The 14,582-nt window shown below is 35.0% G+C and overlaps 1 protein-coding gene across 1 annotated transcript; it reads left to right on the top strand.

Annotated features, from left to right (window-relative positions):
• The first annotated feature begins 5,887 nt into the window (after positions 1-5,887).
• Positions 5,888-9,548, top strand: LOC149176882 (putative nucleoredoxin 1). The gene is made up of 4 exons (XM_089421601.1): positions 5,888-5,983; positions 6,326-6,793; positions 7,188-7,676; positions 8,874-9,548. The coding sequence occupies exons 1-4, from the start codon at positions 5,888-5,890 to the stop codon at positions 9,546-9,548; spliced, it is 1,728 nt and encodes a 575-aa protein (XP_089277727.1).
• Positions 9,549-14,582: the final 5,034 nt, after the last annotated feature.

Genomic DNA, 14,582 nt, shown 5'->3' with positions numbered 1-14,582 from the left:
CAATGTTTAGATATGGTAGATTTGAGCCCAAGCCGATATGGACTACCCCGAGGGGTAGAGGAATAGTAAAATGACCCATGGGTCATCGTATGGGTTGGTATGGATAATATAGTAGGCAAGGTCCATGACACTTCCCTAGGAAGAAAGGACCAATATAAGCTTGGAAGGTGGAGTTTGGTATGAATTCACCTAAAAAGTTGGGGACTAGTATAAGGGCCCATAGCTCACGCTAGTATGGATAAGATTGATAGGTAAGGGATTAGTATGGAAAATTGAATAATGCCATAATTTCCCTTCTAATGTGAAATTTTAGCCTTAATGTGACCCTGGTATCCTTAATCACAATCACTAATTTATCATTAACCCTTAATTAATCAAGTTTAACACATACCAAGATGGGATTATATAGCTTAATTATATTGGGGTATCAAAAAACTATGTCATTATGATGTGGTAAGTCCACATGGGTGACAAGTGGTAAGCTTGATGATGTGGAATCTATAGTGAATGACATGTGACATGTAGATTTGGCATTCTTTTCCACTCAAATGGACATTTGGCAAGTGACACATGGAAGGTTCAAGTCAACATTTGGACACATGGAAAGCTCTGATTAGTTGCAAAAATTGATGTGGAGTGTCACTTGGAAGGTGACATAGGATTGGTGGTTCCCTCCCCAGCGTTCTAGGGCACTAAGCATCAAAGTGAACTTTTAGTTATGAAAGTCAAGGCTAGTTTCATATGACTTGGTGGTGTATATATGGAAGTTATGAGGTGACAAAAGGAACACATGGAAAATCATGGTTGGTCCACGATGGATTGATGTGGGAGACCCAGATGAAATAGGATCTACATTAGGGCCATGATTGGTGAGGTTTTTGTGTGTATTTCATTTTGGCCTAAATGGTTGAAAACTAAGATTTAGCACCAAAGAAAACATATCCAAAGGATGGATCATGTTAGGCCTTGTGTTAGTCTACTAGAGGATTAAAATGGGTCAATATGGGAGAAACACAATATTTTCTTGATCTAGGTAATAAACAAATGACTATCAAGTTGTACAACTAGCAATTGGAAGGTGCAATTGTTGAAAAAATTGGTATGAGGAGTTACGGTAAATGGAGAAATTGTTGTCAAGTAGCAGAAATAGAAATGGAAAAATACTCATGTACTATGAAAACAATCATTTGGGGGTGCATAGAAAATCCAAGGCCTGAGCATGTTAAAAAGATATTTTAAGCCTAAGGCTCCAACTTGAGATCTTAAGGAATATGATTCTAAGCTCTTAACGCTATAACTTAAGGTGAAAAGAAATGTGAGCATCCAACATTTTCTTTTGTTTGAGTGTTCATCACATGGTTATTATGAAAAGGCCTAGATTCAGGAGTTATAGCATGTTAAGCACTTGATTACGTTGGTGTGTCATGGAAAGTTTAGAAATTTTAATGTGCCCAAGTAATCTCACACCATTCTTTTTATATAAATGTGACTAGTAAGGAAGACAATATGGTTTGTTGATTAATATAATTTTTAAGTCACATAAGTAAAGGAGATGACCTATGGATAAAGTGGCAATAAAAAGGTTATTAGAAAAATGTCAGGTTTGCTTGAGAGCTGTCAGAGAGCACAAGGGATAGTAGCACACGCACAAGGAGTGGAGAATTGCATGGAGAGTAAAGGTTGATTATGTGTATGAATATGGTAGAGAAAAAAAAAACAAAGTGAATGAGAGAGAACTAGTTGAGATAGAGAGAGTAAGAGAGAGAGAGAGAGAGAGAGAGAGAGAACTAGTTTGGTAATAGAGAGATTATACCAAGTTAGATATGGAACTAAGGGAACTATGAGATTGTTGTTTGTGAATAAAATATGGTGTCTTAAGCTACTCAAGAAGGTAGAGTGACCTGGTCAACCTACACTTCCATAAGTTAATACCATGGATCAATGCCCATGGTAAAGGAAAGAGTTCAAACTATAAAAGTAAAGGTGATATATTAAATAATAGTGAGGCAAGTTAGGGAAAAATATCCTAAGAATGGTGAGTGTGCATGATGGTAAAATGTAGAGACCAGAGAAGATATGAATGCAAAATATAGGGTGTGTGATGTTCCTGAATATAGAGTGTGCAATGTTATTAAATATAGACTGTGTGATGTGGTTGAGATAAAATTTGAGTCAGAGGTGAAGAAATGTAGTGCATCAATAAAGTAGGACTATAAAAGAAGATTAAATAATTGTTGTATGGCTTATTTGCATGTGTTTAAATTCATATCTAAAGAGCTAGTAAATAACTAGTGTATAAGATAGGTTTGTGAACAAGCTAAAGAAGCCTTAAGGAAGGTCAAGCCCGAGAAGTGATTGAGACGTTTGTATGAGAAAGTTTAATCTAGAAATTCTATGGAGATGAGTTTGAAAATGTATGAAAAAGGGATCTAATAGCAGAGCAAGTTGGTTCTTTCAAATTAGGAGAGAGGTGTCTTCTTTATGTTAATTATATTAAAGGTTATGGGATTGGTGTCTCCTACATTTTGGTTCCTATAAATCTCATGGGATCAATTTCGTCTTTAGGTTGGTTCTTGTAAATATCATGGTATTAAAGTATCCTTCATGCAGGTAAAATTTTAGGGGCTAATATTCACAAGTCAGTTAATGTTCCATGTTTTTTCCAAACAAAAAGATTTGTTAAATTCCATTTTTTTTTAAAACTTATTCGCCTAAATTTTATAGTATAAAACTATTTTACCTTAAAAATCGCCAAAATTTTATATAAAGACTATTTAAAATTATTATAAATTTTAATACTTTTACAAAAGCATTGCCAAACATTTTACAAATTGCATATTATTTACTAGTGAGATTCACCAAAGTTTCTAAACTTTAAAATAAATTTCCATCCTTAAAATTTTCCCTACCTACAAGTTCGCTCCTGTAAGTCTAGAAGTATTAATGTCTCCATAAGGTTGGTTCTTATAAATATCAATGGATTAGTGTCTCCTTAAGGTTGGTTCCTATAAATATTAGGGGATCAGTGTCTCCTTCTAGCTACTATTGCCAATAAATTGAATGGAATAGTAGGCTAGAGCCTACAACAATATTCAAACATAAGTTCTGTAGTTTTCTCCCATATGGGTTTCCATGTAAATACATGTGTCTCCTCATCTATGTATACTTTATTTGATTTATGGTATTGTTGTGTGATTTATTATTAATAACTCGAATGTCTTAAAGGCTACTAGAAATTGTATAATACTCATTCACCCCTTCTCAGTATTAACGATTGGTATCAAAGCAGGTTCCTTCAGGAACATTTTAACCATAGATAGATCATGAGGGACTATGGTTAACTAGGTTGTTTTATCTCTATAAGGAGTACTAATAATGAATGGATCAAATTATGCAATCTAGAAGGTAAAAATGAAATTTCATCTAATGGCTCTTGGCGTATATGTATGGATATTTGTAGTAGATGGAAATTAAAAGATAATATATATAATGTAGAAGCTATGAAGGCAATCTTGAGTGCACTATCAAATTCAGATTCTGATAAGATAAATTATTGTTAGATTTTCAAATAAATATTGGATGAGTTTTTATGCATCTATGAGGGAGTTGGCATATGCAGTACATACAAATAAAATATAGAGAAGTCATCTCAAAAGCAAGAAGTACACATTGAATACCATGACTGCTCAAGTAATGAATTAGAATATGAAGAAGATCTCCTAGTTATGAATTCTCAAGTTGATGATCATCAAAATAATAATTCATATTCAAAGTAAAAAGATGAAGGTGAAGAAGATGGAGAAGAGGTTTAATCCATGGGTAAGCTACTATTCTATAGTATTTGTAGAATAATAGGACATCTCACTTCTAGATATTCATATACAAGTTTATAAACGGTAGTGATCGATAAGGACATGAAGAGTAGAGAAAACCTTAAAGCATGAAAAATAAATGTGTGGTCCATGTAAAGATATTGGTAGCTATGCATTTGATAAGGATGTGATGGAATTTATGCTCGTGACCATGGGAGCTCAATACACTGACCTAGAGAGATTTGATTTAGAAAAATATATTAATGAGAAGGTACATTTCGGAAGAAAACGTATCTCTAATTTAGAGTATATTAAGAGGATTACAATGACTAACAAAAAATAGCAAGAATTTTTGTAGGAATGTGATGACAAAGATAAGGATTTTGATGAATTGAAGAACACATTTGTTATCCTAAAGACCTAGCTATAAGAATCCAAAAGAGTGGAAGAGGTGATGAAAGGAGAATAAGAAGTAAGAGAAGATCATTATCATGAACTAGAAATTGATATTGTTTCATTGAGAAATTATCTTTAAGAGGAAATAATCATCTGGAATTTGGAAGGAGGTCTAAAATGTTGGATTTAATAAACTCAACTGCTAGAGATCCATGTGCATTAAAAATGACATCGGTTATCATGAAGTTGTCAAGGAAGAATTAAGTTCAAGCAAGATTCTAAGTAGGCTATGTTGGCATGCTTAAAGGAATCAACAATCTGTCAAACATAATGGGGAACAAAGCCAAAAATCAATAGAGGAATGCCAAAACCATCCACACAAATAATACTAAATAAGGTGATGATTAGATAAAACAAAAGCACATCAATAATGAGGAAGAAAGCAACAAGAGGCCAACGCTTCAAGAAAATTGACAAAGAAAGCTAATTCCTTCATGAAGGCCCTCTACATCTATGTATCAAAGGCTATTCTATGATTATTTCTTTTATTGTATATTTTGGCCATATGGGAATATATTATAAACATCATCATAGGAGAAATAATAATATTATAACTAAAAGAAAGAGATCACATAAGATCTCCAAGAATGGATATGTAAGTAGCAACTTTAGAGGTTATGATAAGAGTGTTATCATAAATCAAAATTCATTTTCCCACTTCTTAGATCATGTTAAATTCTACATATAATAATTTTTGGTAAAAGGAAAAGGATCTTAAAATAAAGTTGATAAAGCCTCTACAATATACCAAATAGAAAGAACCTACTCAAATAAGGGAAAATAAAACAGAAGAAAATGTTATCAACATAAATAGGAATAAGAAGATCTAGAGTTGGAGGCAAGAGTAGCAAGATGAATGTAGTTTATCCCTATGTCCACAAGATATAGAAAATCAATAGTAAATAGACAATAGATGCTCTCATAATATGATAGGAGATAGAGTCATATTCCTCTCTTTAAAGGATATTAATGGTGACATTGTTATTCTTGGAGATGATACATCGACCATGTATTGGGAAGAAGGAAAATCAGCCTTCATAATAAAAGGAATAATTTTGATAGTGTTCTACTTTGTAAAAGTATAAAGCACAACATCGTAAATGTAAATCTAAATCTATCAGAACAAAAAATAATAATAAAACACCTCTTTTTTTTTTTTTTTTTAGAAAAATACCAAAAAAAAACTCCTGAATCAAAATAAGTTAACACTGAAATAATTTCAATCAAATAGCTATATATTTGACGAGAACTCGTAAAGAAATTAATTATGAATTCCAACTTGCACGTTTACCTTTACTTTTGTGTACCTAACAAAACTATATATAATACAATTATATGTTATATTTAGTTAACGGACAAAACACGTGAGAAACTATTTTAAAAAATTGATATAAATGGTTTTCTTGGTAAATAGAAGTAACCAAATTTCATAGAAAAAGGGAATTTAGAAAACACTCCTCGCATTTTTAGTTTGAGAGTAGAGGTAACGGTCAAATTAGAACGGAATTGACCGTCCGGCTATAAATTCTCTTTCTTACACACAGGAGATCTGAGAAATTGCAGTGCAAGAACATGCAATACTGTATTCGGAAAGGAGAAACTTATTGTGTTAGCATATCATGGGTGAGGAGGAGAAAGCAGTGACCCACGAAAGTCTGAGATCATTGCTTTGCACCGATGAACGTGATTTCTTGATCAGAAACAATGGAGAGAAGGTAGGATTGTTAAAGGGTGTCTGATTCGGAAAGGAGAAATTTATTATTTTAGAGATTATTTGCAAATCTATTCCAATCACAAAAATTTTAAAAATTATTTGTAAATCTATTCCGAACATTAAAATTTTAAGAATTATTTACAAATCGATTCCAAACACCAAAATTTTTAAAAACTATTTGCAAATCATTCTAAAACACCAAAATTGCTAAGACAAAAATTAATAAGTAAACAATTTTTTTTTTCTTGGGTATCTACCACATAAAATCTATCAAAAGTCCCTTCATTATGAGTTGTGAAATCTATCATTTAATGTAATGAAACCAATCCAATCTAATCTACAGGTGAAAGTTGAAGAACTAGAAGAGAAATATAAATATGTGGGTCTTTACTTTTGTGCCGCTTGGAATACACCATCGGATTGGTTCTCCACCTCCATTTTGTGCGAAATCTATAAAAAGTTATTGGAGAAGGGGGAGTTTGAGATCGTCTTCATTTCTTCGGATCATGATAAGAAGTCATTCAAGAAATTCCACCAGACGATGCCATGGCCTGCGGTGCCATACTCAGACGAAAATACAAGAGATAAGATTATTCGGGCCCTTCGTCCTCATTTCGGGCAGTCCCTTGTTATTTTGGACAAAACCGGCAGAGTTATAACCACTGCAGGTGAGAGGATCATTCAAAAATTTGGCATCGAGGGATATCCATTTACTGCAGAGAGGATTGCGGAGCTGAATGCTGCACAGAGTCTAGAGACTCTTCTGGTTTCTGATGAACGAGATTATGTCCTTGGCCCTGAAGGAAGAAAGGTGGCTGTTTTCCCTCCTTCCTTCCTTTTTTTTTTAAATTTATTTTAAGTTTAGTGTCGTTATGTTTAATAAATTATTCAGATTAAAACCAGGAATTGAATAGTAACTTTATTTCTAGGATATTTTAGTGAGGAATTGAACCAATAATTTTACATCAAACAAATACCTTAACAGAAACCCAGTAGAAATGTTTTTGTTCATTTTGAAATTTGGATTTGGGTTCTTTTATGAGAAAGTAAGGACCAAAGCATGTGTTGAAAACCTGGAGAATAGATAATGCTGCAATAAGTCTAATGAATACTTGTGTTGAATTGGGCCATTGAGTTTCGTTCCATCATTCGACTTCCATTTTATTGCTTCATGTCTCATTGTCACTTTGGGTTTTTCCCAGTAGGTTCCGGTAGCGGAACTTGTGGGGAAGATGGTTGCTCTGCATTTCGTTCGCGCCGACTGTGCGTTGAATGAACCATGGCGAGATTACAATGACCAGCTTGTGGAGATGTATAATGAGCTTCAGGAGAAAGGGGAGCCCTTTGAGATTGTGTGGGTTTCGGCAGACATAGACGAGAATCGATTTCAAAGGTTTTATGCGTGCATGCCATGGCTGGTTATACCATTTGGAGACAAAAGGATAAATAAATTGTATGGCTACTTCGGAATTGTGGGTACCCCGGGTTTGATTATTTTAGGTCCGGACGGGAAAACACTTGAGATGAGTCCAATGGACGTTATACGACAATATGGTGGCCGAGCTTACCCATTTAATAAAGAGCGACTGGATGCGCTTGAGGCCGAAAAGAAAGCCAAAAGAGAAGCAGAGACTCTGGGGTCGATCTTGGTGTCTGATAAGCGCAACTTCGTCGTCAAGAATGGAGGTGCCCAGGTGAGTTACTGAGATATACTTGCTTCTTTCAGTGTCCTTCTGCCACGAATTATGAATCACGTCATAGAAATAAGTATCACTACATAGAAATATGTTCTATTTCTTCATAGTAGATGAGGATTATATATAGAAATGGTCAAGCAGAGTTATTCATTGGGCTTCCCTATTGGGTGAATCGTGATAATGCTGAAAGCAGAGAGGGCTAGGTTTATGTCCTGGGTTATTTTTGAAAGTCTTGAAGTCCCTCACTGCAGCACTTATGTCAATTGCCCTTCCGTGCTTAATAGAGTGATTCCCAAAATAATAGATTGCCACCACCTCTTAATTCATGGATCCACCGGATATATCTTTTTAAAAAAAGAAATTGCATCGTTTGGAGCATCTCTGAAGCATATATAATTTTGTTTAGGATTTGGGACTTTAGAGAGTCCCAAATCTCTATACTTAATCATTGGACTACAACTTTTGATTTTCAAGCCTCAAAGTGCATCTGTTCTAAATACAATTGGCAACCCGATTCGGCTTGACTGGACTAGATATATTCGTTAGAAGTTGATTCCACAAGCTTTCACTAGATACAGCCTGACTTCCAAGCCCAAAGTGCATCAGTCCTAAATACAATTGGCGATATACTCGTTAGAAGTTAATGTAGTAGTCTAACTAACAGGAGGAATTGCTCGGAAAGTTATGGAAATTTCGGTCATATTTAGAGAAAATCCGACAGAGATTTTTATAAATCCAAGTTATAATTGTTAAACTTCAAAATTTTAGGTGTCCTAGACATCATGGTTTGATGGTGCTGAATCCACTTCCAGTATCAAAAACACAATTCAGACACTGTCCCTACAAGATTTTTTGAAATTTTTTTGCCCGGATTCTGACCACTTTTGACTGTCCCGGCAATGCCTCCACAGCTTTCACTAGATATACTCGAAAAGTTAATTCCGCAAACTTTTGATGCTTTGAGATGAGGAAGATTTTTGTAACCCCATCTTAATAATAGCCTATGAAAATCAAGAATGTAACAAGTCCAATCAACCCAACCCAACCCAAAAAAGACAAGGGCATAAAGAGTGTTACATCTATTGGGTTTTGAATTTTGACTGTTTTCTTGGTGGAGTCCTGTTAGAGATCTGGTCAGGACTTGTATTGTCTTGGATGATGCTGATCATTTATATGTTTTGATTCTTGTCACAGGTCCTGGTATCTGAGATTGTGGGTACGACAGTTGGTTTGTATTTCTCTTCTTATTGGTGTCGTCCCTGCAGAAGTTTCACTAAAAAGCTTGTAAAGGTATATAACGAACTGAAGGAAAGAGGGGAAACGTTTGAGATTGTTTTCATCTCAAGTGACCGTGATCAAGAGACGTTTGAAGACTACTACAAAGGCATGCCATGGTTGGCTCTCCCATTTGGAGATAAAACTAGAGACGATGTAGTAGAGTTTTACAGCGTTGGCAGCATTCCAACCTTCATTGTGGTTCATCCCAATGGGAAGTTGGTGACTAATGCCATCGATGCCACAAATGCCATAAGCAGGTACAGAGCCAAGGCGTATCCCTTTACTGATGCGCATCTTCAAACTCTGGAGAAGGAAATTGAAGAACATGAAAAGACAGATGCTTCAAGTGACGAAGGATATTCCACTAATGAATGTCCTGAAGAAACATATTCCACTGATGAAAGTCCTGAAGAAGCATATCCCACTGATGAAAGTCCTGAAGAAGCATATTCCACTGATGAAAGTTCTGAAGAAGACGCAGATGATGCGGTTGACGAAGGTTCTGAAGAAGACGCAGATGCTGCGATTGACGAGAGCAGTAAATCCGGTGGAGTAATCTGTGATGGAGATGTTTGTTACATTGCTCGTTAAAGCCTGATGGCGATAAATGCTCGTTTGAGAACCCTGTTTATCATTAATTGTATCCATCTTTGAACTTTGTTGAGTGAAGGGCATCTACAGCTACAATGAATAAATTGCTTTGGCCACTCTAACGAGAATTCAATTGACAATCAAGGATATATACTTGTGAAAGATTACTTCCGCATGTGGATTTTATTAAAAACAGTTTGCTTCTGTTCATCAGTCATGAAAGTAGCTATACACCTTTTTTTCGCATGTAAACTATGATTTACTCATAATTGAATAACTATTTTATGATTTGTTGATAATTGAATATGTATATAAAATGTCAAATTATTATAATGAATAGTTGAGATAGATGAAGTAATGAAAAGGATATTACACAATATCACTAAATGCCGATAGACAAATACATATGCACCTTTTTCTTTTCCATACAGAAAAACAGGTTTCTATTACAGGAAGAAAGTACATATATCAGAAAAAGGAATTTCTCATTCGCCATTGAAAAATGATGTAGAGAATATCATTAACCTATCAGTCCTGTATTCATAATTCCGTGACAAAATATCTAAGCCTGCTGATGGGAAAAATTATCAACCTAAGCCAAGACAAAAAAGACAATATAAAACAGAGGGCCCTGGTAGACAAAGAAAAACAGAGGATCATCCAGAACAGGGGAAAGACAGTGAGCCCTGCAGACAAAAAAATTCGGACTCATTAAATTAGAATGAAGCCATCCCCTTTCAGAACGCCATTCTCAAGCTTCTGGAAGATTATCCGATCGGGGCTCTGAGCTGCAACCCTTTTTAGAGAGGCAATCAGCTTATCTGTTTTGGATCCGATAGATATGCATAATAGATAGATATTGGAACTCTGCTGACAGGACTTTGATTCAGAGTTTCCATTGATCAACAGCTTAAGAGTTTAAAGAGCCCTTGTCATTTGCCCGTTCTATAACTGATTTGGAATCTGTCATTTGCCCATTCTATAACTGATTTGGAATCTCTAAATACAGTGAGATCCGTGAGACCAAGCCAAGTTGCACGATGAAGGACCCAAGAGTGAGTAGTTCAACTTGGGTGTTGGATCCCAAGCCACAGTGACAGTAAAATCTAAAAAAAAAAAAAAAACAGTATCAATGTGAATGACCATACTATATTCACATAAATCAAAAAATAAAACACCATCAAAGAAACTTACAAGATAGGCAATGTGAATGACCATACTACATCCGCATAAATCAAATAATGAAACACCATGAAAGAAACTTACAAGATAGGCAGACCAAAGGTCACTCGGAGGGAAAGGACCTTTATGAACAAGGGGCAAGAAGACAGAGTATTCCGAATAGTATGTTAGGAAGCTACAACAGGTCCTCCAAATGTTTGGTAATACTTGATTAAATATGAAGGCATTTCTTGACTTCCATATGTCCCATATGAAAAAGAAGTCCAAAGTACGATGGGGTTTGTGATCCACAAACCACTAGCGAAGGCAAAAGTTAATGTCTAAACAATCCCAATCAGTAGGATAGCTAATCATATGTAACACCCCATTTCAGATAAATGAGGCAAAGGGATAGTGGATAATGAGATTATGTGTCCTCTCCATATGAATGACAATGACTACATCAGCTTGGTCCCTGAAAGCCCTTCTTACACAGAATTTCCAAATGAGAATGCAATTGTGTGCTTCTAGCCATGAAAAACATTTTAGGCATTTGAGTTTAGGTAGTAGGAAACAGAGAGCACACAAACTCAGAAATGAACACACGAAACACAGAACACCTTGCCTCCATTCGATGGCGAATAGGTATTTATACACAACAAAGAAACTTTTGGAGTTCGGTGGGGCGGTGGCTTCTCCAGGAAGCTATTTATTTGTCAATGCATCCGTCGAATTCTAGAAGCTGCACTTGAAACGTCTGCTAAATCCTCTAGAGGTGTCTAACTACTGCATTAATGGTGGTGGTTGGAATTACCATTGTTTTCCAACACTCCCCCTTAAATCCAACCATATGACAACTATACAATATATAAGACACTGTAAACATACTCTTAATTGTTATGCCTGCTGGTCTAAGTCTCAACTAGGCTTACATTATAGTCTTGATTTTCTACAACACATAACTTACTTCTACAAAACTCAAAATTTTGCCTTCCCAAGAGGCTTAGTGAATATGTCAGCTACATTCTCATTTGTATTATAGTACATTAGAGAAATTTCTTTTGATTGGACCTTTTCTCTTACAAAATGGTATTGCGTGTCTATATGTTTTGACCTTGCATGACATACATGATTGTTCCCCAGTTTGATGGTGCTTTGATTGTCACATCTGATCACTCTAGGTTATTGTTGACCTTCACCAACATCTTCAAGTATTCTTTGAGCCATATAGCTTCACAGGTGACACTACATAATGCTTTATATTCTGCTTCAGTTGATGACAAGGAAACCGTTGCCTATTTCTTACTGCTCCATGATATAGCTCCCGATCCTATGTTGAAGACGTATCCAGTGGTGGATTTCCTGTCATCTGGATTTCCAGCACAATCAGAATCAGAATGACCTGTCAATTCAACATTACAAGCATTAGTATATTCAATACCAAAATAAATAGTTCCCTTTAAGTATCGAATGACCCTTTTTGCAGCTATCCAATGGCTTTCATGAGGCTTAGCCATGAATTGACTAAGTATGCTTACTGCATAAGCAATGTCTGGTCTAGTGGTAGTGAGATAATTCAGGCTTCCCACTAATGGTCGATACAATGTTCCATTCACCTCTTTTGTTCCATCATCACTTCTTAGTTTGATATTTTGTTCCAATGGAGTACTCACTACTTTACATTCATTCATATGAAATCTCTTTAGTACTTCATTTGTATATTTGCTTTGTGTGATTAAGGTTTTTCCATCATTTCTCCATACTTCAAGACCTAGACAATAATGCATCTCACCAAGATCCTTCATCTTGAATTATGTGATAACTTTCTTTTTATATCTGTAATTAATTTATCAGCACTCCTTGTTATTATTAGATCATCAACATATATAGAAAGTAATACTATATCCCCATTTTTGTCTATCTTGACATACAAATTAAGATCATTTTTACTCCTTTTAAATCCTTGCTGAAAGAAGAATTTGTTGATTTTCTCATACCAATATCTGGGGGCCTGTTTTAGTCCATATAAGGCCTTCTTTAACTTGCATACAAGATGTTCTTGACCCTTCTTTACAAATCCTTCTGGTTGAACAAGATAAATTTCTTCTTTTGAGTCACCATTTAGAAAAGCTGACTTTACATCTAATTGATGTAGCTTCCAATCATATTTAGTTGCCAATGCTATCATTATTCTAATTGTATTCATTTTTGCAACTGGAGCAAAGGTATTTTCATAATCTATACCTTCTTCTTGTGAATATCCTTTTGCAACCAATCTTGCTTTATACTTATCTATGCTACCATCTGCATTAAATTTTGTCTTGTACAACCATTTTGATCCTATAGGGACTTTATTTTCAGGTAGTTATGTTTCATTTTTCATTATAGAATCATATTCTTCTTTCATAGCTTCCATCCATTCTTTATGATTTTTGGCTTGTTCATAATTTAAGGGCTCAAAATCATTCATTACTTGAGACATTAAGGCATAATCTTTATACCTGATGGGGGCTTGAATCTGTCGTGTTTACCTTTTTAGAGGTTCATTACTTTGTGGAGTACCTTCTCCTTTTCTTCTCTGTGGAGTGCCTTCATCACTTCTTTGTGGACTTTGATTCCTTGATGTGTCTTTTGGAATGTCCATGTGTTCTAGTTCTTGAGTTGATTCCGCAACTTCTTCTTCTTCCTTAAAGCTTTCATAAGAAGACTGCCATGTATTATGTTCATCTTCTTTTATTTGTTTATCTACATGCTCATGAAATATAACAGCTCTACTTGCAAAGACTTTGTGAGTACTTGGATCATACATTTTATATGCTTTTTGATCAGTGCAATATCCAATAAAAATACATTTGATGACTTTGGCATCTAACTTTCTCCTATCCTCTTTAGGAATATGAGCAAAGGCCTTGCATCCAAATATCCTTAAATGACTAATTTTAGGTTTAAAACCATAAAATGCTTCAAATGGTGTTTTGTGCTCAAGATACTTAGTATGACTTCTATTTTTAAGATATACAGTTGTGTTAATGGCTTCAGCCCAAAAACTATTAGAAAGTCCTTTACTTTTCAACATACTATGAGCACATTCAACTAATGTTCTATTCTTTCTTTCAGCTACTTCATTTTGTTGAGGTGTATGTGGTATTGTAAATTGTTGTATAATTCCATTTTGTTTGCAATATTTGATAAAAGCTCCTGAAGTGTATTCACCACCTTTATATGATCGAAGAATTTTAATGTTCTTTCCTGTTTGCTTTTCAACCATACTCTTGAATTCCTTAAAGTATTCAAACACGTCACTTTTGTTTCTTATAAAGTATACCCAGGTGTATCTAGTGCTATCATCAATAAATATAAGGAAGTAATATGCTCCACCAAGTGACTTAGTTTTCTTAGGACCACATACATCAGTATGCACTAGTTCAAGTATTTCATGTTTTCTTTTATTTTCATGCACAGGAAATTCTTCCCTATGTTGTTTTCCTAGTGCACAACCTTCACATTCAAAGTGTTCACCCTTAATATTTGGAAGACCTTCTACCATCAATTTCTTTTGTAGTAACATTAGGTCATTATGATTTAAGTGTCCATACCTTTGATGCCAAAGTTCTATAGTTGACATGCCTGTTGATGCCAAAGCTTAATGCCCATTCTTCATTACATCCAACTTGTATAAGCCTCCAATTCTCATTCCTTTTGCAACAACTTTGTAGTTGTCCTACACATTCTTTACCAAACAATGTGATTTCACAAATTCAACTTTTAAATGTTGATCTGTGATGGTAGAGATTGAAATTAAGTTCTTCTTTAATCCTGGAACATACACCACATTTTGAATTTGTTTTTCTTGTCTCTTAGGCATCATAACAC

This window comes from Pinus tabuliformis, chromosome 4_1, assembly GCF_031772625.1.
Source record: "Pinus tabuliformis cultivar Carrire ecotype Pingquan chromosome 4_1, CPIR1, whole genome shotgun sequence".
NCBI classification, from domain to species: domain Eukaryota; kingdom Viridiplantae; phylum Streptophyta; class Pinopsida; order Pinales; family Pinaceae; genus Pinus; species Pinus tabuliformis.
The sequence above is the reverse complement of the archived record's forward strand: the minus strand, read 5'-3'. Positions and strand labels throughout refer to the sequence as shown.

Excerpts from the sequence above, each read along its gene's own strand:
- LOC149176882 (XM_089421601.1), top strand. The coding sequence starts at position 5,888 with ATGGGTGAGGAGGAGAAAGCAGTGACCCACGAAAGTCTGAGATCATTG. Across the intron at positions 6,794-7,187 it reads TTGGCCCTGAAGGAAGAAAG|GTTCCGGTAGCGGAACTTGT; the intron begins GTGGCTGTTTTC and ends TTTTCCCAGTAG. Across the intron at positions 7,677-8,873 it reads TCAAGAATGGAGGTGCCCAG|GTCCTGGTATCTGAGATTGT; the intron begins GTGAGTTACTGA and ends TTCTTGTCACAG.